Source organism: Trachurus trachurus, assembly GCF_905171665.1.
Source record: "Trachurus trachurus genome assembly, chromosome: 3".
Classification (NCBI taxonomy): domain Eukaryota; kingdom Metazoa; phylum Chordata; class Actinopteri; order Carangiformes; family Carangidae; genus Trachurus; species Trachurus trachurus.
The window spans coordinates 22988462-23015631 of record NC_139893.1 but is presented as its reverse complement, the minus strand read 5'-3'; the positions used below and the strand labels follow the sequence as shown (position 1 = coordinate 23015631).

The following is a 27170-nucleotide window of genomic DNA, read 5'->3' as shown; positions in this document are numbered from 1 at the left end:
ATATACCACAAATCCCTTCTGACGAACACAGAGCAGGGTGACAGCAGCGCAGTGGCTCAGACATGTGTGATAGCTGTTATGGGATGGATGGCCACTCCTAATACTAAGGCTAGAATATGCAGCTTGCCGGCAAATGTTCACAGTCGACCAACAGGTGGAAAATATGACCAATAACCCACAAGCCAAATTACAGTATGGAGCCTCTCAGCGTTGTCAGCAAGAACAGTAAAGTGCATACATGTGCTTTCATAAACTTTAATAAAACAAATCTCATTTATTATTGTTTGTCTGCCCTCCATACACCTACAACTTAAAAGTGATAGTAAGCACACTCATACCAAAAAGATGAATATTTATTTGTTACCATATAGTTATTATGTGTCTGTCTGAGACTTTGTTCTTCTGTGTTTCTTTATTAGTCTCCAACACTCACTCTAAACTTCCCTTACTTGTTTTTGGCTTTACTGAACAAACCAACAAACAATAAATATTCCATATTTGAATGTTATGTATTTTGCCCCAACAAAAACAGAGTTACACAACAGAGTCCCTTTTAAACATTACAGCAAAAAATCCATAGCTCATGGTTCCATAGTTCAGCAGAAATAAGTAGATTTGACCTTCATCCAACAACAGGTACTGTACAGCATGTTGCAGGAGTCAACATGACCCTTGCCTGTTCATACACTTTCTTCTTGTTTCAACTCATTTAACCAGAACCTGCTGTTACTAGCGCTTATGTGACAAAATTCATGAGTTGTTCATAGGACCCTCATAATCAATCCAGCAATTTTTAACTAATCTGTGACTGATTGCAGTGGAGTCCATGGCTCAATGACTTTGAGTTTTTATATTCCAAAATGACTTGTCATTTGCCTTCAAATTGCGTCTGTCAAGAATGTCAGTGAGTGTAAGCGTAATATTTTGAACTTGGACCCAATGTCTGGATCACATACTGTATATGACCAGCAAAAGCCCATGTCCCCTTAAAAGCTGTGTTATCATAAGGACTGACAATAAACTGTGCTTTAGGCCGTGGCTACAGAATTGCTGTCATGTAAGACCCCAACCCCATAATCATAATAACCAAAGGACTGCAACACTGCAATGACTGTCTTCCTCCACTAAATGACTACAGTACTTTGGCAAGTTCAAGCAATAGAATGACAAGTGCTCTGTCATCCACAGGACTGTCAACAGGGTCAGTCCACAGAAAGCTGCAGGTCCTGATAGAATACCAGTGCATGTGCTCAGGGAATGTGTGGATCAACATTTCCTCATAGATGTCTTCAACATCTCCCTGAGTCAAGCTGTTGTCCCCACTTGCTTCAAGTCCATGACCATCACTCCAGTGTCAGCAAAGTCAGCAGTGTCAGGCCTCAACAACCACGCTCCTGTATCACTCACTCCCATCATGATGAAATATTTCAAGAGGCTGCTCAAGGACCATGTGACATCCAGACTCCATCAAAAACCTCCACTTCAAACTTGCATACTTGACTAACTGTTGCACTGGTGACACCTATTATTAGCACTTTACCTGAGCCTACAGATGCACTTTATCAGTTAGCTTCACCTTCCAATAGCCCAACAAGTTCTCACTCCTAGCCTCTCATGTATTGACACTTGGACAGGTTGTCCTGGTCAGAGATGGAAGACTGGGAGTTTGGTTCTGTTTAAAGCAAAGATTGTGGTGTGGTTTAACGCAGAAAAGATTTACTGTTCAAAATTTCAAAAGTCCATCACATTATCCTGCACATCAAAAAAAAAATGATGCTCAACGAGTGCCCCGTGTGTTAAAAAGTGAAGCAAGTGAGACCTCTCTTGGTGGTCATTCGACTTCCTCACTGATGGTGATGGCCCCAGTCAACATGAGTTGAAATAAACACCCTGACACCATCACCTTGAACCACAGAGTTTCTGACAGTTGTCCATTAACTCAACCCATATCACAGTGGTACAGTGACCCAAACTGGACTGTGAACACTACCCTCCTCATGAAGAAGGCTCAACAGCACCAGCACTTACCGTCATGGCTGAGGAGAGAAAAAGTCTCTCCCTCCTGTTTGCGACACACTCTGCGGATGCACCACAAAGATCCTGCTGACCTGCTGCCTCTCTGTTTTATATGACAGCTGCATTGCTTCAGACCAGACGGCCCCTCAGAGAGTGGTGAGGATGGCTCCGAAAATCATCTGACCTCTCTCCCACCTTTTTGGGATTAGTATCAGACACACTGCCAGAAACTCTACCCACTCATCCCACAGACTGTTTAACCTCCTGCCCTCTGGCAAATGCCACTGCAGCATACATGTCATTTCCTTTTAAAGTACATACAGAAACACACACACACCACGCTGTCAGAGCTGCACTGCGCACACAAGGACTCACTGAATACATATTTACTCACAGTGCTGATAGTGTATCATATATCTATCTACAGTTTGCTGCTATTATCTAATGTGTACACACAATCGGCAGTAAATGATTGCTTCTTTATTTTTTGCATACTGTCATATTGTGCAATTATCTGATTGTTGTGATTATCTATTGTCCAAAATTTGTTTTAACATTGTGCACAGCACGTCCTGTCCTAGTTAGTCTCGTTTCACTCAGTCACACTTTGATCTTGAAGCAACACAGTTTCATTCTGCTGTGTCTGAATGACAGTGAAGTTGTTGGTGCAGCACTTTTACATTTTACTTTTAAATTTACATCTATTGTAGTGAACTGTGTTATATAAGTTACTCATGGACTTAAATCCCTCCGTTACTCATTTCCAAGATTCATAAGATAATAAGATTAGATAAGATAAGATAGGTTGAGATACACTTTATTGGGAAATAAGTGAAGAACTATAAATTGTTGCGGAAATTTTGGTTCTGCCGGTGGAGAGTCAAAGAACAAGACTGGACCCAGGTTTATTCTCTATAGAGAAGGGAACAGAGCACAGAACTACACAGCAGATAGCAGTTCAGAGTAGCGCCCCCAGAACAGAGATTACAGTCCCTTCTTATACCCCACTTTATGACTCTGGTTACTTCATTACTACAGTACAAGCACTTCTAGCTTTTCCAGACAATAAAACAATTCAACAGATGTGTTAAATGTCTACCCCAGTTGTTGTTTTACCTATAGGAATTTACAACCTAGATCAGTTAGTTTATGATAAACTATTCAGACATCAGTGTAGAAAATGCATAAGCTTCAATCCAACACATCATTGAGAATAGAATACATTTCTTCAACCTTTACACGTCATAGACATCGCTGTCATCACTATCTTCGTCCAAATAATACTCATTTGTACCATAGAAAAAGATGACTCCACTATAGATGTAATCAATTTCTTCACACATGGTATAACACAGCACAGTACTAGCATCAATATGACCATTATGCTTATGATTGGTGTAAATAGTCTTATCAAGATTGCCCACCATTGCTCTCCAGTCAACCAGGTCCATAGATTAAAACCATCCCCTGTTTGTACATCAAGAAGTCATTTAAATGAGAAACCACGTGTGTTATGTTGTCAGTCATATCTGGTATGTACATGCAGCATTCACTTCCTATAATGTGGCAAACCCCTCCTTGGGATGCTAACATTACATCTAACATCATTCTATTTTGTAGATCAAGGTCAATATTTATCTGTTAAAGGATATGTTGGTCTTTTTTTGCACAAAATTATAAAGTAAGAAATTATCAGGCAAATCTCTTGTCTCTAAGCATGAAAAAGCCCCCTTTAGGTGAAGTAAACATTTGTAACAAGCCAGATAGACTGCCACAAAGAAGGAGATCAGACTTTGCCTATATTGCATGCAGGTAGAAAAATGGTTAAGTCAAGTTGCTGTGCCTATACCTGCTTTTGCTTACTTCACTCACAGAGGAGATCACGTCTTCTTTAAACATGCTGACACTCGGTCATGGTTCTGGATCACCTGACTGAGCCTGTCATCAGCCACCAGCAGAGGGCAGATTTGCACTATTTGGCGTCACTGTTCAGTGCACTTACTACCTCTGTCAAGTTAAATGTCCTTATGTTGTTACTGAGATGTTTCCTTTCTGTTGCTGTGAAAACTTCTCAAAATTCCACTGTTATTCTCTTACAAAGCTAAATATACTTTACAAGAAAATCTCCATTCTTTTAAATGAAACCCAAATAAGACAAAGACAGTAGTGGCATACTGCTGTAAAAAGGTATCCTAAAACTCTCGCATGGTTGTGTTTATCTAAGCTTGAGCACAATGTTGTCACTGCCCCGCCCACTCCAGTGAGAGTAGAGGGGAATCTGCCCCTCAGCAGATTAACCTTTGATCAAACGAGTTAAATGTTGCTTCAGTGTCAGCCTCACAGTCAGTGTAAAAGTGTGTCTTTCCCGTCCTCCGCAAAAAGGATACTGTGCTACTTCGGTGTGCCGCCTCACAGCAGGAGTTTGTTCAGGTTTGACCAGTGTTCCTTGTCTAGTTATGACTGAAGTCTTTACTTTAGGTGTAATTGAGTTGTGATAATGAGTTATACTATTTTGGTTGTCACCTTATTTAAGATCTAGTATCTGCTGGAGTGTAATAAGTTTATTTTAATCAGGTAAATACCTTATATACACAAGTCATTTAGTTGTTTTATGTTGAGCTGCGTTGGGTCTGGTTTTGCATTATTGAATGATATAATAATTGTAGGGGAGACTGGGGGATGGTTGTAACGTTTTTTGTCTCAGCTCCTTGAACTTGCATAGTGTTCATGGTAGGGCTGGGACGATATGCTTTTCTCCCGATTCGATTCTTCTACGATTTTTTGGATGGCGATTCAATTTAAATTGCGATTCTACGATATTGCCGTTTCTCTCGATTTTTAGGCTGCATTTTTAACATTTATCTGCACACAAATACTGTAGGAGCCTATAAATTAACATACTCCATTATAAAGTGAAATTAAACCCTTTTCAAAGCCTGTACTCTCTGTATTTAAAAGAGGCGAAATACACATTGCACAATATTTTAAAAATTTCAACAAAAAAAATCAAAAAAATTCAAAAAAAAAAAAATCGATTTTTGAAAAAAAAAATCGATTTAAAAATCGTCAAAAAATATATCGCGATATCTATGTGAATCGATTTTTTCTCCCACCCCTAGTTCATGGTAGGGCTCTCAAATTTTGACACAGAATACTCTCATTTGTCCACTACAAGTAGCAGTGCCTTGAACTTCTTAAACTATATCACAGAATTCACTATTTGATGTCAAATGCAAGGAGTGCCAGTGCCACTGTTGGGTAAATTGTAAACCATGGGGTAAATTGTAACAGTGAGATTAAAAACTAAAAACTGAGACCAAACCAAAAAATATAGATCTATGTAAATTTATTGTGCATGTTTCAACACTAAAGCATCTTCCTGTGGTTCAGTATGAACAACAAAACCCCATCACTTACGACAGTGGTGTGGATCCTACCATTAGTTGTATTAAAGAACATAATTCTGATAATACCAATGAAGGGTGTATATGAATGGAAACCTTCAGCAGGAGGTCAAAAGCAGCTAATAATCCGGGTAAAATTCCAGGAAAGATGGTGACACTTAATAAAACAACAAAGATAAAAGGTGTTACAACCATCCCCACCCAGTCATTGTCATTGTCATTGTCAGTCGACAATGACAATGACAATGACAGATTGTTGACAATGACAATGACAATGACAGATTGTTTGACCCGCTGTACCAGCATGGTGGTTTGAAATAAACATTGATGAAATGACTCACATTTTACCTAAGAACCTGCTCTTTCATCTTATACAAGTTACCTAATTCAAACGCCAGCGGTATCAATACTAGTCAGAACTTGGATTTGGTCTAAAACATTAGTTTCTGACCTAAAAAAAATGTTTTTGGGCTGTAAAACCTACACACAGATGTTTTCTGTTTGTATTTGTAATTATTATATGTTGCAATGTAGTCCTGATACTACAAGACTACAGCAAGTTTTTTAAAGCTACAAGACATTTAAAAGTTTTTCTGAAGTTCCCTCAGATAGGTTTGAACCATTAACACAGAACACACAACCAAGCTTCAAGTCATCAATGTTGAGTTGAATTTTTTTTTTTTAAAGACCTATCTTGATTGTTCTGTGTGTAGTTGAGTTGGCTTAGATGTTGATGGTCATGTAGTATTATGACTGATCAGAGTTGTGCATGAGTGGTCATGAAAAATTGCTGTTTCGCCACTTCATGAATGTAGTTGTAACAAAGGTTATGCACTCATCTCAGTGCATGTGACCTAATTCAGCTGCAGGAACTCTGGCACAGTGTGAATAGAGGTGAGAGTAAAGACTCCTGTCATTTAATGACTCTGCATTTTCAGATGTCACTTGATGAGGTACAGTAAGACTAATATGCATATCATTGGGTGACCATCATAGATATCTAATCATGTCAACACACGTTACATAACAGCAGAGATGCAGCCTCCAGATATATCTAATGTCTGTATCTTGTAAATGAAGCTGCAGGAAATGTTTCTTCTTGAAATATTTTGTCGTAAAAGTGTGTTGTTGTGACCCGAACAGAACAAAATGAAGACAGAGTATTCTCTGGAGAAGAATGGCACTCACACAGACTCCTTTGTAAGTACAGTGGAAACAGCAGCTTCCCGCAAAACATTCCTGACCTCATGTTGCTTTCACTTCCTGAGATTGTCTCTCCTCCTTTTCTACCTGTTGTTTCTCTGTTCAACTCTGACTCTGAGCGTCTAATTCTCTGACCCGGTCTCTTCTTGCTTCTGACTCTTCAGGAAGTGGATGGTATCAGGTGGAGAACTGGATCTGAGGTTTCCAGTCCAGGGCATGATGATATGCATGACTATGAAATACCCCACCCTTCCCCTTTCAGAAAATACCACCAGAGCCTTCAGACCCTCAAACCCATCCGCTGGTCCTCCTCAGAGTCAGTCTCATTGATGGTTGACACAATCATAACTGTGTCTTATGCTTATTGCAGAGCTTATATCAAGTGATGTTTCATTGTTTAGGTCCCACCCTTTGGACAATGCAGGTTTCTTTTCCTTTACTACCTTTGCCTGGATGACGCCCATGATGTGGGCTATGTTCAGGAATAGGCTGGACATGGACTCCCTCAGCCTCTCACCTGTGGATGCTGCTACTACCAGTGGAGACAGGTATGACTCTCCATGTGTTACTTCAAGAGGGTTCTCTAATGACATATAATGCAAGTGATGTATTATATTTATAGACAGTATGATAATACTAATTGATGAAATTCATATACAGAAAATAATTTCTGAAAATGTGAGAAAAGTAACGGCTTCATGCTCTCTGACATGTGAGTACAGGTAATCTAGGAACATGTCTTCTGATTGTGTGCGTGCAGGCTTCAGAGACTCTGGCAGGACGAAGTGGCGAAGGTCGGCCTGGAGAAAGCCTCGCTGGTTCGTGTGATCCTTCGTTTTCAAAGAACCAGGCTGATTCTGTCCGTCATGGTTGGTGTTCTTGTCATGGTGGCTGCTTTTCTTGGGCCGGTGAGTGCTAAAAAAAAAAAAAAGAAAAGAAAAAGAAAACTGGTATTTAGATCTTTGACTAAAATAATAAAAATAAATAATATTTTTTCTTGGCAAAATGTAGTTCTCTGAGCTTAAAGTATCTGAAACCTCATTTACAGGGGAAAGGTCTTATCATCAACTACCTATAACTCATTAACACCTAACCTGTGACTGATACCTTGTTCATGAGGACACCCTCTTTTGTAAACAATCAGAAGTAAAACAAAAAAAACACAGGTTTAATCTTTAACACTGCACTGCAATGTATAGCCTCATTATAACATCTTTTTGAGATTATCAAGATTATTATGTATAATGGTGAATGAACAGTTTTTGGAGAGCCAACCAAGTCTTTATGCATGATGGTGTCATGGAGGTTGTATTACTCATACAGTAGACTTTTGTAAAGGACACTGCAAAGTGGTTTTACTGAACCTCTTTTACTGTCAGGAGATAATAATGTGGTTTATGTTCAAACAGTTTTTTGATGTTAGCAGAAAAGCTAGTTCCCTTGTTTACACAGCTGAAACTGCCAACTACCACTAACTAGTGTTTATTTAATGTTACTGTGAGTACAATGATACTCTGAACTTAGGTTACTTTTAAACCCAAGAACACAATGAACTTACCTGCAAAAACAATAATGTTTATGGTGTTAAATACTGTTTGCTGTCCTTGATGGTTGTTTGAAGTGTTACGAATGTCTTTGTCTTTTCAGGGTGTTATAGTCAATCAGATCTTAAACTACATAAGTGACCCAGAGAAATCCACAGTGTCCACAGGGGTCGGTCTATCCATTGCTCTGTTCACATCAGAGTTCTGCAAAGCCTTCCTGATTTCCCTGCTGTGGGCCTTGAACCTGCGCACAGCTGTCAGACTGAAAGGTGCCTTCTCTTCAGTGGCCTTTCAGAAAGTCATCTCTCTGCGGGCGCTGGGCAACCGTTCAATGGGAGAGGTACTGTATAGACTGTCGGTCACACCGGGTGCAAGAAACATAGGGGAGAGGACCGAGTGCAATTAGATTCATGATTTTATTTACAAAAAGTAGAATGTACTGTAAGGAGAGCAACAGTCAGAACCGCGGAAAAAGACGAACAAATCCAGAAATTCACAGACAGGAATTCAGGGTCCAGTAAACAGACAAAAGGACAAAATGCACAGACACCAATGAGACAAGAAACATAACAACATATCATAACTCCATCAGCAAATGTGAACTGGTGTGTGTATTCAAGAGTTGTAAGGATGGACTGGATTAAGCATTATTGTTACTCTTATTTTTATTATAATAATTAGTGTTAGTACAAGTATAAGTTGTAGTGAAAGATTTTATTCTAAACATTTTTTAGTCAGAAAAGCTATTCAATTGAAGTTCAAGCATCTTGCCCCATTGGGGATAATAAAGACACCTTGAACCTTGGCAGTGCAATAATTTTGATAGTGTCTCTGTCTCTCTCATCCAGATGATAAATGTTTTGGCCAACGACGGTCACAAAATATTTGAGGCAGTAATATTTGGGAGCTTTTTGCTATCCTCCCCGGTGCTCTTTGTTGCATGCGTAATCTACGCCTGCTACATTCTGGGCTTCACCGCACTGACTGGAGTCTGCATCTACATCCTCCTTTTCCCCATACAGGTCTGTATAATTCATTAATGGACACTTTTATAATTACATACAGTGTTTGGGCAGTGGAGAATAAATGGGTCTTGTTTTAATCTCAACCAGAGCAAAAACAATATTTATACAATACAAAATTACAATAATTATACAATTATCAAAAGTTAACAATCATGGTGAAACAACACATTTACTTATCATGATGTAAGATAAGACATTTATGTGTCTCACCTCACTGAAAAACTGATATTAATGTTTTGATGTTTTCCTCTTCTGTCAGATTTCGCTGATCAGACTCATTAACATGCTCAGGTGGAAAACCGTGGCGATAACAGACAGCCGTGTTCGCACTATGAACGAGATTCTCAACAGCATCAAACTCATTAAGATGTACGCCTGGGAAAATTCATTTGAAAAGGCAATTGCAGGTATGAACTGTTGGGAGAAAAAATAAAAAAAAATAACCATGTTCCACAAGAGGTTGGAGATGAGACAGCAACACTGTCCCATTTAGTTTAGGTCACTGCATTAGAAGCTGCAGTAGTCAAGCCTATACTGTATTTGTCTGTGATACAGCTGATCTCTGCTTCAACAAGTTATTTTATTTTATGATCAATTTACCCTGGGGGTTGGGGATGTGGCACTCCTCTTTGTTTGCACATTGTCTGCTTGAGTCTATGTATGTGTGTGTTTGAGTCTTTTCACATACACATTTTCTATTTCTACTAAAAAGAGAAAACTGTATTTGCTAAAAAAAGAGTGCACATTGGCTTCAAATGTAAATATTCAACATTATATAAGGCAGCTGAGTATTTCCATTTATCACAATGATATTGCTCGTGTGATAGAATCATTGCACCCTAATTGTACTTTGTAACACTATTGTTGCACTTGTGTGCAGTGTTATAATGGTACTCAGTTTCAGACATTGTTAAAATAGGTCACAGGTCTTAAACTGTATTTAAAGAAATCCAGTCCAGTTACTGGACTAGATACTGGTTACAGTGAGGGTCAGTAAATGTGTTGGAAAATGAATTAAGTGGTTAAGGTTTAAATTTATCTCTGATATCTGAATAAATTTGTGGTCTTATCTCGCACAGCTTTGAGGAAAAGTGAGAAGAATAAACTGCGGTATGTCAGTTATATCCAAAATATTAACACCAGCATCGCAAGCATCATCCCCACCTTCGCCACCACCTTCACCTTCATAGTGCACACCGTGCTGGGCCTAAGCCTCAACACATCTGAAGTGAGTACCAGAACAACCATTGCCTCTGACTTTGGGATTTCTGTGGTTAAGCATCACTTCTTATGTTGATACCAGGCCTTCACCACTATCGCCATCTTCAACGCCATGAGGTTCTGCCTGGCTCTGCTGCCCTTGTCTGTGAAGTCTCTGGCTGAGGCTGCTGTGGCAATAAAACGACTGAGGGTAAACACTCACCACTACGTTTGTTGGATTATAATACAGTATCTTAATTTTTGGTGATTAGTTATCACATTTGAATGGGCTTTAGTAGTCCACAGAATAACACAGAGAAACAGATATCGTTTTGCATCTTCATTTATTTCAATATAATTAACAGCATGTAGAATGTTTTAATATGTAGGGTTCAATGAGGCTTTAATGTACCTTTGAATGTTGTTTCATACCCTTTCAGTTCAGTCAGAGGCATTGTCCTGTTTGTTAGTTTAGTATTAGTCATTGCAGTTATTAATGCCAGTGCTCACTGTGGTCACTAACAGAGAAAAGCTTTTGAATACAATGCGTGGCTGTTTTAGGGAATATTGATGCTCCAGAACCCAGAGTCGTACCTGATGCAGAGTAAAGGCAGCGACTCGGCCATAGTGATGAAGAACGCCACACTTGCCTGGACCAGAACGGACAGCCCGTCCAGCACTGACAGTGACTGTCACAAACTGGACGAGGCATCCCATGAGGAGAAGACTGAAGCTGTGGCAACCCTGAGAAACATCTCCTTCACACTGCCGAAGGTGTGTTTTACCACTTATATGAATAAATGAGGTTAACATGATCAGACTGAAGGTGGACTGATAATGTATGTGGTATTTTCTGAAGGGCAACCTGCTCGGCGTCTGTGGGAACGTGGGGAGTGGAAAGACGTCACTGATTTCCAGCATTTTGGAACAAGTTGGTTAAACCTTTGCTTTATTTTCTTATCTTATTTTTTTGGGTCATTTTTATTTATCGTAATTTTCTGCCATTTTATTCTCTGCTGCTCTGTTACACAAATTAGTACTCTTTATTTGTGTTATATTATGTCTACATGCAGGTCTAAACATAGTTTCTTATGGTCATTTGTTGATTTGTTTTAGATGCACCTTCTTCAGGGCTCTCTCACAGCTGAAGGGACATTTGCCTACGTTTCCCAGCAGGCCTGGATATTCCATGGGACTGTACAAGAAAATATCTTGATGGGGGAACCTTTTGATCAGGCCAAGTAATTACTCACACAAAAAACATTGCCATTGGTTTTAAGGAGCTGCAGATGAACCTAGTTGAATACAGTAACAATGGGATGTGCTGAGTTGTTTTACTAGACAACTACATAGAGAGTTATCACAAGCCTTGAACAGGCTTTTACTTTGAGCAGAGGTCATCTCTATTATCTGTCTCGTAGGAAAGCCGCTCCATGCTCCCAGAGATGCAGCAAGAGTGCTGACCTGTGCATAAGATTTAATGAGTCACAGCACTTGGAATTTATGACTTGTGCTTTGTCATTATAGTTGGGCTGTAATCAGGAATACACATTAAGTGAATATTGTGGGGAAATGTCTAGTGGTGTTTTCTGAAACTACCCACAGAAATGCAGCTTTTCTGACCCTTGTATTTTCTCATTTAGCATGTGCATGAGCAACAGTTCACTTTAGTTAAAGGTAGGGTTGGAGATCCTGGAAAAATGGTTCTAGCAGGCCACATTTTGAAAATGAACAGATAAAAGGTCAAGCCCCTGTCCTCAGACTTCTCTCTGAAGCCATGCCTCCAGAACACAGGCTGGGCGCCTCGCTACATGTGACGGTATTGTGGAAAGCCGCGTAGCTCATATTTGGATTACATTGGGCCACAAAGTATCGCTTTCGTGACGCGACAATGCGCAGCATCGTTAACTTTCCTCCAGGCTTTTCTCATGGCTCATTCACGTGAAAGAAAACAGCTAACATCACAATAAACCACCCAACATCCAGCTTTTCCATGGTCGTAACTCGTTGAGGACTCTGATTGCGCACACAATTTGTGCAGGAAGAGCGGTTTGATTGACACATCAATATCCAATTATTGTGAATGTCATGTTAAAGATGATTGGATGGTGTTTTTCCAGGCTTGTTCGTTCCATAGGTGACTGACTTTTTTCATTTTTGTGAAAAAGCATTAAATTACTTGGTTGCAATCGGGGTGTAGAGAGGATTTCAAGTAATTAAGTAAAAAATGCCACAGAATAAGATCCCCAACCCTACCTTTAAATATGATTATTATTTTGATGAAATTACCTAATTATGCCATGAAATGGTACTGTGGATACACTGAACATAGTTGTACTTTAGCTGTGAAACAGTTCACACTCTTGTTTAATCCTGCTCAGATATGACAGAGTTGTGGATGTCTGCAGTCTCAGACCCGACTTGGAAATCCTCCCATTTGGTGATCAAACAGAGGTAAGAGCTCTCTCTCTCTCTCTCTCCCTATTTCTAGATGGACTGGTTTAAATGCACTTAAATGATTATTTAAAGTGTAGACATATGCAATGTCTGAAGATACAGTTGGTAAGACAAACTTTCAAGAATACAATGTCAACATTTCAACACTAAAAAGTGCCTCTGACTGACACTCTTAATGAAACGTATCATACAAGCTTCGGTGACAGAGCTTTCTCCCGCACAGCACCCCGTCTCTGGAACTCCCTCCCCCAATCTGTTCGTGACTCTCCCACACTCCCCACATTCAAATCCTGTCTGAAAACCTACCTCTTCTCTCAAGCCTACAACCTCCCCTACCCGTAACCACCTGACCTCACCTCCATCCTCTCCTCCCAAACCCTACTCATCTCCCCTATCCTCCCTTCCCATCAGCCCCCTCTGCCTTCTAATGACACTTCTCACCCCCAACTACCGTTATACTTATGTCCTCTTCCCCCCCCCCCCCCCCCCCTTGTCTGTCACTACCCTCCTCTTGTCTTTTGTAATGCGGCTTTGGGTCCTTGAAAAGCGCTATAAAAATCCAATGTATTATTATTATTATTATTATTATTATTATTATTATTATTATTATTATTATTATTATTATTATTATTATACACTGATGTGAGAGCTGGTATGGATCAGTCCTTGTTGTGTGAACACCCTTCATAATTAAAAAAAACTTTAATAGACTTTTGTCCATGCTGTAGCAACAGAAAGTCCTCATATTCTTAGTTTTACAGTTTCACAAGCACAATCTGTTTATGGCAAAGTATTTGCCTACTGGGGTCAACAAAGATTTCTTGACTTGACTTGACTTGACTTGAAAGTATGAGTCAAGTTTGGCATGGATCGATGTGAATCAAAGGTGCTGCTCGTTTACATGTATGAACATGAACATCACTTGTTTTTATGTTTTGGTTGAGATTACTGAGAAAATGTTCTTTTTTTCATAATATAATATAATAGCCTACCATATCATATCACAAAACAATAGAATATACAGCACATTTCTGTATTATTAGGTATATGAATATGACATGGTTAGAATATTCAAGCAACAGATGAAGCAGGTCATTGTTGGGGCTTCTGGACCTGGACCTAGTTTGATCTATTTTATATACATTTATACAAACAGGGGCACCAATTAAACAATTTAATTAAGGGTCATGAGACTACACGCTGCTGTTTGTACAATGTCAGAGGCCAAAAATGTTGGAAACCACTAGTTTTACAATGTGTTGGGTTTTACAGGCTTGTTATATTCCCTCTTTTGTGACACATCTCCATCTTAAAAGTAACAAATATGTGACGCGATGAAGAAAGCACAACGTTCTTGTTTATTCAAGGCCACTGATGATGTGACGGGAGTTATGGGAAACAAGTGAAGAGGTGAAATTGAAGACAGGATGAAAGTCAGAGGACATCTAGTGGTCTGATGGAGAATGGCAGGTTCAGGAAACTATAGGGATAAACAGGCAGGGAGAAGTGAACAGGGCTGGAGATGGATGCTAAGGGTAACAAACGCCTGAACAATCAATCAGTGTCCCATTTGCAGCAGAGAGCATGTGAAAATAGAGAGATAATAATGAGATGATCAAGGAGTAAACAATCTTCAAATTACACAAATGTACCATCCAGCTCAGCTTGAAGCTGTGAGTGCTCCTTTCCCACACGGAAAGAACCTATAGGTTTTTTTTTTTTTTTTGAACTTTATTTTTATTAAAGAGAAACACAAACATTCCTTGACAACATCACAAATTATGTATGACAGTGCTAAAGACAAGAAAAAAAAACAAAAAACAAAAAACCTTTTGGGCCCAGAAAGCTTAATTATACACATGAATGAAAAATAATAAATACATAAATAAATAAATAAGTGGACAGTTAAGACATTCCAGCATACTGTGGGGTTCCCCTCAGTTAGAGAGGTATCTTGCTATAGGTAGCCACCTCCTCACAAAAACATCAGACCTTAATTGTAATTTAGCAGTTAAGGCCTCCATTCCATACACCTCCCTCAGCTTCTGTTTCCACTGTGCCACTGTAGGTGGCTGTGGATTCATCCATTTTATTGTCACCATTTTCCTAGCAGTCATCAAGAGTATATGTAACAAGTGCTTTTGGTCTCTAGTGTACATGCCTTCAGGAGTTAGGTCGAAAAGAAACTGACTTGGGATAAATGGTATATTAATTCCCAGAACTTTATCTATCTCGTTCTTTACCCCCTTCCAAAAAGGAAGCATCACTGGGCAATCCCAAAATATGTGTGAGTGGTCGCCAACCACTCCACACCCTCTCCAACAGTATATTGCAGCTGGGTTATCTACAAATTTAAAAACCACGGAAGGCACCTTAAAGAACCTTGTCTTCGTCTTCCAATCAAACTCCTTCCACATGTTACTATTGATACCTTTATGACATCCAATGCACATCGTTTCCCACTCCCCATCCTCAATTATAATATTTAACTCCAGCTCCCATTTGTTTTTAATATAAAAAGTATTGTCTGGTATATCTAGTAACAAATTTCTGTATATATGGGAAACATGTTTTTTATTTGGTAGTTGATGTTTAATTATATTAATAAAGTAAGTTTCTATATTCGTTGGAGCATTTTTAATTATATTCCAGTCTGTATGGTTTGTGATGTAATTCCTTATCTGAAAATACCGGAACATATCACTTTGGGGTAGAAGGAATTTGTCTTGGAGATATGAGAATGGCTGTACACCAGTGTCACATAACAACTGGTCAATAACCCTCAGATTTCTACCTGCCCACCTCTTAAAAGTGATATCTGTTGTTGAGGGGGGGAAATCCGGATTTCCAGTAATCTGCATAGCCCTTGAGAGGGCAACTGTTCCTCTAATTCTCTTTTGGACTGTCGACCATACTTTTAAGGTGTGTTTCACCCATACATTTTCAATTTTTAATTTCTTCTGGGACTGCTTGTTTAGAAACACTAGAGTAGATAAAGGTATTGCTGATAACGAATTCTGCTCTATGTTCACCCATCCCGATTCTATGTCATTGTTAATCCAAGCTACCACTGCTGTCAGTTGTGCTGCCCAAAAATAATATTTTAAATTGGGGAGGCTGAGTCCACCCTTATCCTTCCCAAGAGTGAGCGTTTTAAGTCTCACTCTTGGCCTCTTATTCTGCCATATAAATTTACTTATAAGCTTGTCCAGCATATTAAAGGCTGATGTTGGGATCCCGACTGGGAGAGACTGAAACAAAAACAAAATTCTAGGAAGTAGATTCATCTTAACAGCCTCTACTCTACCCAAAAGGGATAATGGTAGCACATCCCATCTTGCCAATTCATTTTTAAATATCCCAAATATTTTTTTATAGTTCGCCTGGTATAGTTGTGTTACCTGGGGAGTGAGTGTGATCCCTAAATATCTGAAACCCTGTTTGGATCTGCGAAAGGACACTATATCATCAAGTTGGCTAGGCCATGTCCCAGACACCATCATCGCTTCTGATTTACTAGGATTAACTTTATAACCGGATACTAGACCATATTCATTAAGACTTTGTAGAAGAACAGGAACTGAGTGGACAGGATTTTCAATAAATAATAATATGTCGTCCGCGTATAGGGATATTTTATGTTGGTTTCCACTCTCATCCCTTATTCCTTGTATAAGCGGGTTACTTCTAATCAATTCTGCGAGCGGCTCAATGCTAAGAGCGAACAGGGCTGGCGAGAGCGCGTCCCCCTGCCTTGTCCCCCGTCCCAGATCAAAGAAATCGGAACATTGGCCATTAACTCTGACTCTTGACTGCGGATTCATATAAAACACTCTAATCCAACTCAAAAAGGTTTCGTTAAAGCCCATATGAGCCATTGTTTGCTCCAAAAATGTCCAGTCCAGTCTATCAAATGCTTTCTCAGCATCTAAGCTGAGAAGCATTGATGGAGTCTTTCTACCAGAAGCAATAGATTGTAGATTTAAAGCTCGTCTGACATTATTAGTGCCCTGCCGTCCGGTTATGAACCCTGTTTGATCAGAGTTTACTAATTTACGGATGTGTTTTTGTATTCTATTTGCCAAGATAGAAGTCAGGATTTTTAAATCCTGGCAAAGCAGACTTATCGGCCGATAGCCCGTACATTGAGTGGGGTCCTTTCCATCTTTGTGTATAACTGTGATAATTGCCTCTGACCAGGTTTTTGGGGAACCTATAGGTTTTAATATAGGTTTGAATATATGTGACATATAAAATTGGCCGTTTTCATATATACGCATATATGCTGAGGATATATGCACATACATATATCCTCATGAGGATATACAGTATGTGCATATATGAAACCTATGTGCATATATGCACCATATACAGTATATAGCGTATATGTATGAAAACGGCCAATTTTATGTATGTCACATATATTCAACCCTATAGGTTCATTCCGTGTGGGTTGTCTTCTCTGTCAGTTTCTTTCTGCTCCACATTTACATTGTTGTAATTAATAAGATGTTCAGACTTGTAGCCTTAGTGGGGTTTTAGTAATTTTTTTCTTTGTTGCTGGCAGATTGGGGAGCGGGGGCTCAATCTGTCGGGGGGGCAGAAGCAGAGGGTCAGCCTGGCCAGAGCCGTCTACTCCAACAAGGACATCTTCCTGTTGGACGACCCGCTATCCGCTGTCGACGCCCATGTGGGAAAACATATCTTTGAAGAATGCATAAAGAACGAGCTGAAGGGAAAATCCATCATACTGGTTACACACCAGCTTCTGGTAGGAAATGACTATAGACCCTGCTTTATGCTTTAGCACAATGAATCCTAAATAGTAAAGACTATCTAAGTAAGTTAAGTTATCTCACTCGTGTTTTCTAGTACTTGGAGTTCTGTGATGACATCCTGGTTCTGGAGGACGGGGAGGTCCGGGAGGCTGGAAACCACCAGGCCTTGATGAAAGCCAATGGACGCTATGCTCAGCTCATCACGAACTACCAGATGGAGCAGTCCGAAGTGAGACCGCCACAAAAACCTTCTGCACAAACAAAAAATGTTCTGTAGTTCAGCTATTCTCACAAGCTGTAAAACTTTTACAAGCTATAAAACCTTTTCCCCACTTCATTATTGTTTTACCATCTTCTGTATTATTTTACTGGCTCAGCAACATTTAAACAAATGGAGCAGTTTTTTCAAAGTTATAATGCGGATAGTTTTTTCCAGTATTGCTGCTACACTGTTTATACACTGTGACTCAGCCATGGAGAGATGTCAGGTTTAGCATTCACCATTGGTTCAGCAGCATTTCTGTTTTTTTTTGCTTATTGTTTACAGACTCATGAAAAGGAGGATACATCACCTGAAGATGCAGCCCAGCTGAAGGAAGCTGAGCCAAGACATCGCGCAGACAGTGGGATAGTTAACCCAGGTAGGAAAAAAATGTTTGTTAGTGTGATGACCAAAAAGTATATATATTTGAGATCATTTGTAATGCCTCAATTCATCGTTAGAGAGCTGAAAATGAATACATAAGGTTAAAGTTCATTCTATAGTAGTGGTATGACAACTGTTGGTTATCCATAAAAGAAGGTTATTCCAGGTTATAACAATCTGGGCACAGCTCTCAGTGGAGCAAAGTGTCCACACACACACACACACGCATCAGCAACAGGCTTTTAAAAGGGCCAATGTTTAACCAAGCAGGCTAAAGGTACAGTAGTGCCAGTAGTCCATCCAGGTGAAAAGCCAACAACAGGTGACAAAAGAAAAGCCAATGAGGACAAAGCAAGGTATGAAAAGCAAAACCAGACAGGGAAATAAACCTACAACCAGTGTCATTATACTGTGATTACACTGTTGTTTTATGAGCACAAAATAGACAGATGGCATTTCCTTTATACCCAGCTGCATTTCTGTTGTGCTCACTGGACCAGCACAGGAGACAGGTGGGTCAGATCCTGTGTGGTTCATGGCAGCAAAGTGACTGGCATCTGCTTCTTTTCAGTGTTTGACATGTCAGATGAAATAGACGATGGAGTATCATCACCCGACCAGAAATGTAAGTACATAGAGATAATTACAATTGGGGATCAGGTGCAATGCAATCACCCTAATATAACCCTAACCTGAGTCAAGCCATCAACAGCTGATGCTTCAACAGAGGAGCCTGTTGGATGAATGAGCAGCCTCCCCATTCCTCCTTCCTCCCACGTTTCCAACTCACACTCACAAACTGTGTCCAACAACTTTTTCCAAAAAGAAATGAAGTGTGAATTCACACATTCACTCTTTATTCACACTATTTCTGTCACTTTTCATGTTTACAGCAAACATGTGCAACACTATTAATGCCTTCCAGGAGAAAGAATAAACACTGCTATCCCCACATTTAAACAATTATCATGTCTCGCCCCTTTTATAAAGACGGTTGGACTGTAATTCAGCCTTTGAGTGTGACTGCTGAGCACAGCTATAAACACTGCGGCAAATACTGCAGCAGATTTAAAATCCAGACAGATGGCTACATTTGTCACCCTTAGGTCTAAATACTGTATAACATAATAATGATCCTTCTGTAGTTGTGTGAACTCAAAACACTTTACATTTCCACTGTTGTGACTGTAGCAAGTAATTGAAGGACTGGATCTTCAATGGAGCTGGTATGCGGTAACACAGTTGTTTTTTGAATATGGTTTTTCTGTTGGAACACTATGCACTTACTCAAGACACATGCATGATGAAATAAAAGTGACTAAAATCATGATTCTCTGAAAAGCTTCTCATTCGTTTCAGCCATTGTCAGTGCTGAAGATCAGCTGGTCAGACAGGAATCCTCCACAGAAGGCGCCGTCTCCTGGAGAATTTACCACCAGTACTCCCAGGCAGCTGGAGGTCCGATACAACACACACACACACACACACACACACACACACACACACACACACACACACACACACACACACACACACACACACACACACACACACACACACACACACACACACACACACACACACACACACACACTCACTCTTACACATTGCTGGCATAATGCTATACAATAATTAACAACTCACACCTGTGTAACATGCTTCATGACTGTGTCGCTCTGTCGCTGCAGGCTACTTCTTCATCTTCCTCACCATCCTGAGCATCTTCCTGATGATCGGTTGCACAGCCTTCAGCAATATTTGGCTCAGCTACTGGCTGGGACAGGGAGACGGGGTGAGAACCAATACTAACCAATACATCTCTCTCTCTCTCTCTCTCTCACTCACTCACTCACTCACTCACACACACACACACACACACACACACACACACACACACACACACACACACGCAGCTAAGCTGCCGGGACACTATTGTATTCCTACAGTAGGAATTCTTCTTCTTCTTCTTTCTTTCTTCCAAGGAAGTCATACTTCCCATGGGCGAAAACTCACCAAACTTTGCACAAAGGTCCAGTCCCATGCCAGATTCACTCAACTCCAAGGACATGTGCCCCCCCCTCCTAGGGGGGGGCACAATAAGCGTTTAAATTTAAAAACTTTAAAAATTCCTACCAAACCAACGGTAGATGCTACAGTTTTGAAACTTCACCACAATGTCGCCTCAATACTGCTGAAACTTTTGTCCACTTAAACTTATTACAAATTATGAAGTCCATCACTCTGTTTTTTTCAATAACTGTAAAACTTTAAAAATGTATCTCCTCCCACAATTTTTGCTCGATTGTCACCAAACTTGCTACAGAGCATCTCCAGACTGTCCTCCACAAAACTTGTTTCTCGGATTTTTGATTAAGCAAAAATTGAGCCTACAGTGCATGAAAACGTTTGACTGTAAACAGTACTGTAAACATATACCGTCAAATTCTTGATAAATACATTTTCAATCTTCCTGAAAAAAAATGACAATATTCTGGAGTCATGGTTGATGAAGTTTAGCAAATATCAGAATTTTATCTCAAAAACTGAATTTTTGAGAACATTTTGAATTCTGCTCTCATGGGAACAACTGCAGTCAATGTGAGTGTGGAATTTATAAACATCATATTTTCTCTTATGAAGCAAAACACGTATCATTAAAAACAAATCACCAACATTTCCATGCTGTCAAGATGCAATTTATGTATTATCAGATTTTTGTTTAGATGACTGAATTTCTGAAATTTTGACAATTTCATCACAACAGCTGCCCGGGCACTGACTCACCTGAGTGGATAAATGAAACTACACAGCAGGTCTCACTACCAGCCAATTAGCTCAGCGAGTTAGGAGCTGGTTCTTGGTGTCAGAGGTTGTGAGTTCGAGACCCAGCAAGGGTGATGATGATGATGATGATGACAGATCAAAATGTCAGATGTCCTCAACACGAAACACAAGACAATTGTCCTAATGGTGGCATCTCAGCAAGCCTCTAAATTTAAAAATCCAAATAGCTTGGACTGGACCATGTGCGAAGGCTCCTAACATCTTAGACTCATAGTAGATGTTTGACAAATACATATCAGAATTTTACCTCAAAAACTGATTTTTCTTTTTACTGTGGTTTCAAATCTGCCTACACGACAGTGAATGGCTTACTCAATTTGTGAAGCCACTATTGAACTGCCACTTGTCAATTAGCTCAGTGCGATAGACAACGGTCTTTGGTTCCCGAGGTTGTGGGTTCAATCCTCAACTGATGCAAATTGGACATTATAAGGTCAACTGTCCTGTCTTCCTATTTTCCTGTTTGTTGCTCAGAATTGCCTAAATTTGCCCAATAGTAGCCCGGACCCGACCCATCGCTGCGCAGCAGCTATAATCTTATTTTTGTTCCTTTTCACACTGAATTGGTATGGACCTTTTTCATTAGGTCAACTGCACACAGTGTCCAGCCTCAAAGGAACTATACGTAGACACAGGCATCGGGTTGCAGACAGTCAGATTTGACTGTAATTATTGATTCTGTATCAGCACTGAATTTGCAAGAGATGTGTGTACTGACTGATCATACGTGAGCAAATTGAGTGTGTATTACGGTATTTCCTATCTCCGTCACTATCTTGTATATCGAGTACTCCCACTCCCACAGAAATCCTTCTTACAATTAAAATACTTAATTGGTTCTCTTTAACATGTTCTGTTCTGTCCCAGTCCCAAAACAGCACAACTGCAGACCAGGGCGACATCTCACAAAACCCAGACCTGCACGTCTACCAACTAGTGTATGGCATGTTGGTGGTCGCCATGGTGATCCTTGCTGTCATCAAGTGCTTTATCTACACGCACGTCACCTTGAATGCTGCCTGCCACCTCCACAACACCATGTTCAGGAAGGTAATGTAACATCAAACATTCACACTCTGGACTCTATGACTTTGCATGTCACAGTATTTTGCATCATAAGATCAATGAATATGTAATGATTTATAAACACGTCTCATCATCTGCTAATATTTTTGAAAAACTGTTTCAGGCCTGTGCTCACAGTAACCACCAATGAGTCACTCATTAGGAAGGTTTTTCTTTGTTTCTTTCAGATTATTGACAGTCCCATGAGTTTCTTTGACACGACGCCAGCGGGCCGCATTCTCAACCGCTTCGCTAAAGATCAGGAGGAGGTGGACATTGTGCTTCCCCTCAACTTGGATCCCTTCCTGCAGTTCAGTCTATTGATCACCTTTACCGTTGTCATCATCTCAGCCATCTTCCCCTTCTTGCTCATAGCCGTGGTTATCATTGGAGCCTTATTTACCCTCATCCTCTTGTGAGTTCCTATCATTTCAGTCAAAACAATTCAACACATACAGTTAATTGCAACAGACTCTAGGGAAATAATGAAGTGTTTACAAAATCTCCAAACAGTAAAGAGATGTTTGAAGTCATAATATCAGTTGTGATTTCTCTGCAGCATCTTCCAGAAGAGCATCCGCCAGATGAAGAGGATGGAGAACATCAGTCGGTCTCCCTGCATCTCTCTCACCACCTCTACCCTGCAGGGCCTCAGCACCATTCATGCCTACAACACAAGGGACAGCCACATAGAACTGTAAGATACCAGAGTTACTCATTATGAAATACTCTCAGACTCTGAGAACCTTGTTCTGTGTTTGTATCCTTTCCAGCTTCGCATCTCTGCAGACAGGAGTAATGGCTAATGTCTTAGTTACAGTGCTTTTTCTGCTGTCTTAGTAGTATCAATCAGTTAAACAACACATGCACTGCAAGTAGCACAGACAACAAAGGAAGTGAGTAACTAAAAGTGAGTAACCTGTTCAGCTGGATCCTTCATTGCATGTCATTCCTCTTTTCTCTGACACTGAGATCCCTGTCTCTTTACGTTGGGTTAGGGTTAGTGGAAAAAAAAAGTCAAAAAAGAAATTAACAGGTGCTCTGTCCCCTGGACGCGCTGTTCTTATCTGTGTCACTTGCAGCAAGATTCTGTTATTTGCCCATGTTGTGTGTACTGATATGTGTTTCCTTAAGTTGCAGCATGTGATGCTCTCTGGGCCACTATAGACTATTAATAGCTGGGTTGAGGTGATGTTGACAAACCCTGACCTGTCCTTTGTTATGTTTAAGGTTCAAGTCCCTGAATGACACCAACTCCAACCACTATTTACTCTTTCACTCTGGGACGCGTTGGCTCTCCTTCTGCCTGGATTCCATGGCTGCGTGTATGACGTTGTTTGTGTCTCTGTTCGTGGTGCTCAGCAGTAATGACATCATCAGTCCATCCTTGAAAGGCCTGGCAATGTCCTACACCATACAGGTACATCAGTACAGAGGCTTGATCTCCGTAAAACCAATGTAAATGCAACTTCTGTGTTTACAGTACAGTATGTTTGTGTGTTTTCCAGTTGACAGGCATGCTTCAATACGCAGTCAGGCAGTCGACAGAGGTGGAGGCGAGGTTCAACTCGGTGGAGAGGTTACTGGAATATATCACTGTGAGCCTCCAGGCTTCTTTGCCTTCAAAAATAACAAGAACCATTTAAACACAGCCCCCTTGTCTGACTTGGACCTCTTGGAAGTGGAGTTGCTTAAGTTTCATCAAAGTAATTCATGTTTGTTTTGTGCAGAGTTGCAAGCCTGAGGCCCCCAGACACATAAAGGAGGTCAGTATCCCAGAAAACTGGCCAAATAGTGGAGCGATCACCTTCCAGGACTATAAGATGAGGTACAGAGAGAATACACCCATCGTCCTGAACGGGCTCAATTTCACCATCCAAGCAGGAGAGAAGCTGGGCATTGTGGGCAGAACAGGCTCTGGTAAGACCTTTACACCGGCACTTGTTTGTCATAACCTTACTGTAAATGGGAAGTCCACTTACCGGTAGGAAACTGTGTAGCAGCAGCATCTTTGGGTTTAAATTTTGAAAGGAAGCCAGGACTGTATGATCATGAGGGAAACCTCACCTCTCCAAACAGGGAGGGTTTATATCTTAGCTACTCTCTGCTCTTGGTCTGTAGGGAAGTCCTCTTTAGGCGTGGCTCTGTTCAGGTTGGTTGAGCCAGCTGCAGGAAACATCCTGATAGATGGAGTGGACATCATGGCCATCGGTCTGCAGGATCTGCGCAGCAAGTTGTCCATCATCCCTCAGGATCCCGTCTTATTCATCGGTTCAGTCAGGTAACTGAAGCCAATCCTGATCTCCACAGAGTTTTTCTCTCTACCCAGTTATAATAATGCATATGTTTCCCTACAGGTACAACCTAGATCCTTTTAATAACTACACTGATGAGGAGATCTGGGCATCACTGGAGAAAACCTACATGAAGGACTCGGTATGACATTAGCAAAATGTGAAGCGCAGTGTATTTACAGTTTTTTATTGCAGTGTGTGGTTATGGCGGACCTTCTTATCTAACTTTCCTCATCTGTTAATTAAGCTGCTCCGTGAATGGACTGTTTGATCACTGTCGGTCTGTTTTACTCTTGTAGAAGTTGTATTTGCAGTAATAAAAGTGATGCTCTGTTGTGTTGTGTCTCAGATCTCCAGGCTGGAGGGGACGCTACAGGCACCAGTGCACGAGAATGGAGAGAACTTCTCTGTAGGAGAGAGACAGCTGATGTGTATGGCCAGAGCACTACTCCGTAACTCCAAGGTTTGTCCATGTTTGTTTGCACACTACGACAATAAGTGTCACTGACCAGTACAGTACATGTAAACTTTATTTATGGTATCATCTCAGCTCTCAATTGTTCTGAAATGTTGGCAAAGATTTTGAATTATTATTGTCCAAACCATGGTTTCTGTGACACAAATTATACATAATCAAAAATCAGTGATACAAACTAAATAATAACTAGCTCATGAAACAATTACTAGCTGGCCTGAACTCAAATAGACAACTATATATTACACTAAACTATAAGGAAAAACTCTTAAATACAAAAAACTAAATGTGTTGATACAGTAATGTAAGGAACACAGCAGAGAAAGCTGTGTGATGCTTTACTATCAAGCAGGGGTTCAAATGTTTCTATTATTTAGTCCACCAGAGGTTACTATTTATACAGCGTAGGAAAATTTGCAACACTCATCTTTGCAAAACAGTCACCTCATTCACACTAAATGTTGCTGCTGCTGTCCAACAGATCATTCTGCTGGACGAGGCCACAGCGTCCATCGATGCAGAGACAGATGGTCTCATCCAGAACACCATCAAAGAGGCCTTCCAGGACTGCACCATGCTCACCATAGCCCATCGTATCAACACTGTGACCAGCTCAGATCGTATTCTGGTCATGGAAAATGGAGAGGTGAAACAAACACACAGTACAGTAAGCAAAGATCAGCTCATGTAATTATGGACCCACCCTGATAGCATGTGTTGCCTTTGACAGGTAGGAGAGCTAGATCACCCAGATGTGCTGAAGCAAAGACCGGACTCTCTGTTCTCCTCACTTCTGGCAGCTGCTAACACTGTGAACACTGGGAACACAGAGGATCAGTGACGCCACGGCACAAACGCACAGCAATCACTGGAACATAACAAGTTTGGTTTGAGATTTTTGCAGAAAGACAATGTTTTATGTAAATAGACCTCCATCTGATTGGATCTGTCACGTTTATTTAAAACATATTATTTATTGATTTTCTACACATGAGGTATCTACAAGTATCTGTTGTATTTTAACTGTGTAATCAATAACATATTTTTCATTGTCATCAATAACACATTTTTCTTGTCATCTTCCATAATTTTATAATTTCCATTTTAATAAGCGTCAGGCAAATGCATTCTTCATTACCCATTGCTTATTTTGAATAATGCTCTCCATTGGTGGATCAGTTCATAGAGAAAGTTTTCTACCACAGTTGTGCTTCTTTTAAAAAAGATCGAGCCATCTTATGAAGAAGAGAGTTTTCTGCTGTGAAATCCCATTAAGGCATGACATTCCTTTCAGCTTAGTTTATTGTGTTTTAGTGGTGGGGTCTCATCCTCAGACCCCTCTCTCAATTCATCCTTTATCTCTCTCCCTCTCTCCATCCTCTCACGTTCCACTCATTATAAAAACCACAGGAATATACAATATACATATTTAGATGTATAATCTTTACACATTGAAATATAGAGGCACAACTCACTTTTTAAAAAAGCATGTTAAGAGCTAATCTAATGAGCACTTCATGCTCAAGATGATTTTTGTTCCATAGAAACAAATCTTAGGAAGAAAGACATAAACAACCAAAATTAAATTTTAGTATTAACTGTTACACAGATTGTAATACTGGTTAAAAAGTATGATGCATAAAGTTTGGTTTTGCTGATGCAACTTAAACTACAGCGCTGGGAAGATATAAACTATCAGAGAGGGAATCACAGGTCAAATTTTCCCCCTGATTGTCCAGCAGAGAAATGGAAAATGCAGTAAAAAAAAAAAAAAAAAAAGAGAGAGAGAGAGATTAACAGGCATACAAGCCCAGAGAAAGTGACAAAACAGGACTTATTTCATGCCAGCACACACTGGATCTGATCCACACTGTTAAGTATAAAATATTAGATTTTGTTTGTCAAAAAAAGGATTAAAAAAACAAAACAAACCTTCCCGTTCTTTTCAACTGTGTTTCAGCTGCCATCTTTCTTAAGGACACATGATGGCACCAGAGATTTTTGTTCTTTCAACCCCATAGTACAGTGTTGGAGTGTTTAAAGGGTCTAGTTTTAAACATAAAGTATCATTCATTGAGTACTTTTGCAAACAGAACATTTATTATCTGTTCTGCCTGGACAAAAGATACTGTGTGCTCTTTGAGAAATGCTTGTAAAGCATGTTTATTCTATTTATGGATTGGCTGGTACTTCAGCTTTAGAGACAAGCCAGAGTGATT

At 40.1% G+C, this 27170-nt stretch overlaps 1 protein-coding gene across 1 annotated transcript; it reads left to right on the top strand.

Annotated features, from left to right (window-relative positions):
- Positions 1 to 4328: 4328 nt before the first annotated feature.
- Positions 4329 to 27007, top strand: abcc12 (ATP-binding cassette, sub-family C (CFTR/MRP), member 12). The gene is made up of 31 exons (XM_083997744.1): positions 4329 to 4446; positions 6564 to 6620; positions 6788 to 6939; positions 7025 to 7171; positions 7384 to 7531; positions 8271 to 8507; positions 9016 to 9189; positions 9452 to 9599; positions 10272 to 10420; positions 10496 to 10603; positions 10954 to 11166; positions 11252 to 11323; positions 11509 to 11633; positions 12774 to 12846; positions 17417 to 17620; positions 17722 to 17856; positions 18175 to 18268; positions 18845 to 18898; positions 19633 to 19731; positions 19962 to 20065; positions 21985 to 22167; positions 22371 to 22597; positions 22742 to 22879; positions 23413 to 23602; positions 23691 to 23780; positions 23913 to 24102; positions 24304 to 24463; positions 24540 to 24618; positions 24826 to 24939; positions 25433 to 25597; positions 25682 to 27007. Exons 2-31 carry the CDS (start codon positions 6570 to 6572, stop codon positions 25790 to 25792), a joined length of 4134 nt encoding a protein of 1377 aa, XP_083853870.1. The 5' UTR covers positions 4329 to 4446; positions 6564 to 6569; the 3' UTR covers positions 25793 to 27007.
- Positions 27008 to 27170: the final 163 nt, after the last annotated feature.

Coding starts and splice junctions, on each gene's coding strand:
- abcc12 (XM_083997744.1), top strand. CDS start 6,570: ATGAAGACAGAGTATTCTCTGGAGAAGAATGGCACTCACACAGACTCC. Junction 8,508..9,015: donor GCAACCGTTCAATGGGAGAG/GTACTGTATAGA, acceptor TCTCTCATCCAG/ATGATAAATGTTTTGGCCAA. Junction 9,190..9,451: donor TCCTCCTTTTCCCCATACAG/GTCTGTATAATT, acceptor CTCTTCTGTCAG/ATTTCGCTGATCAGACTCAT.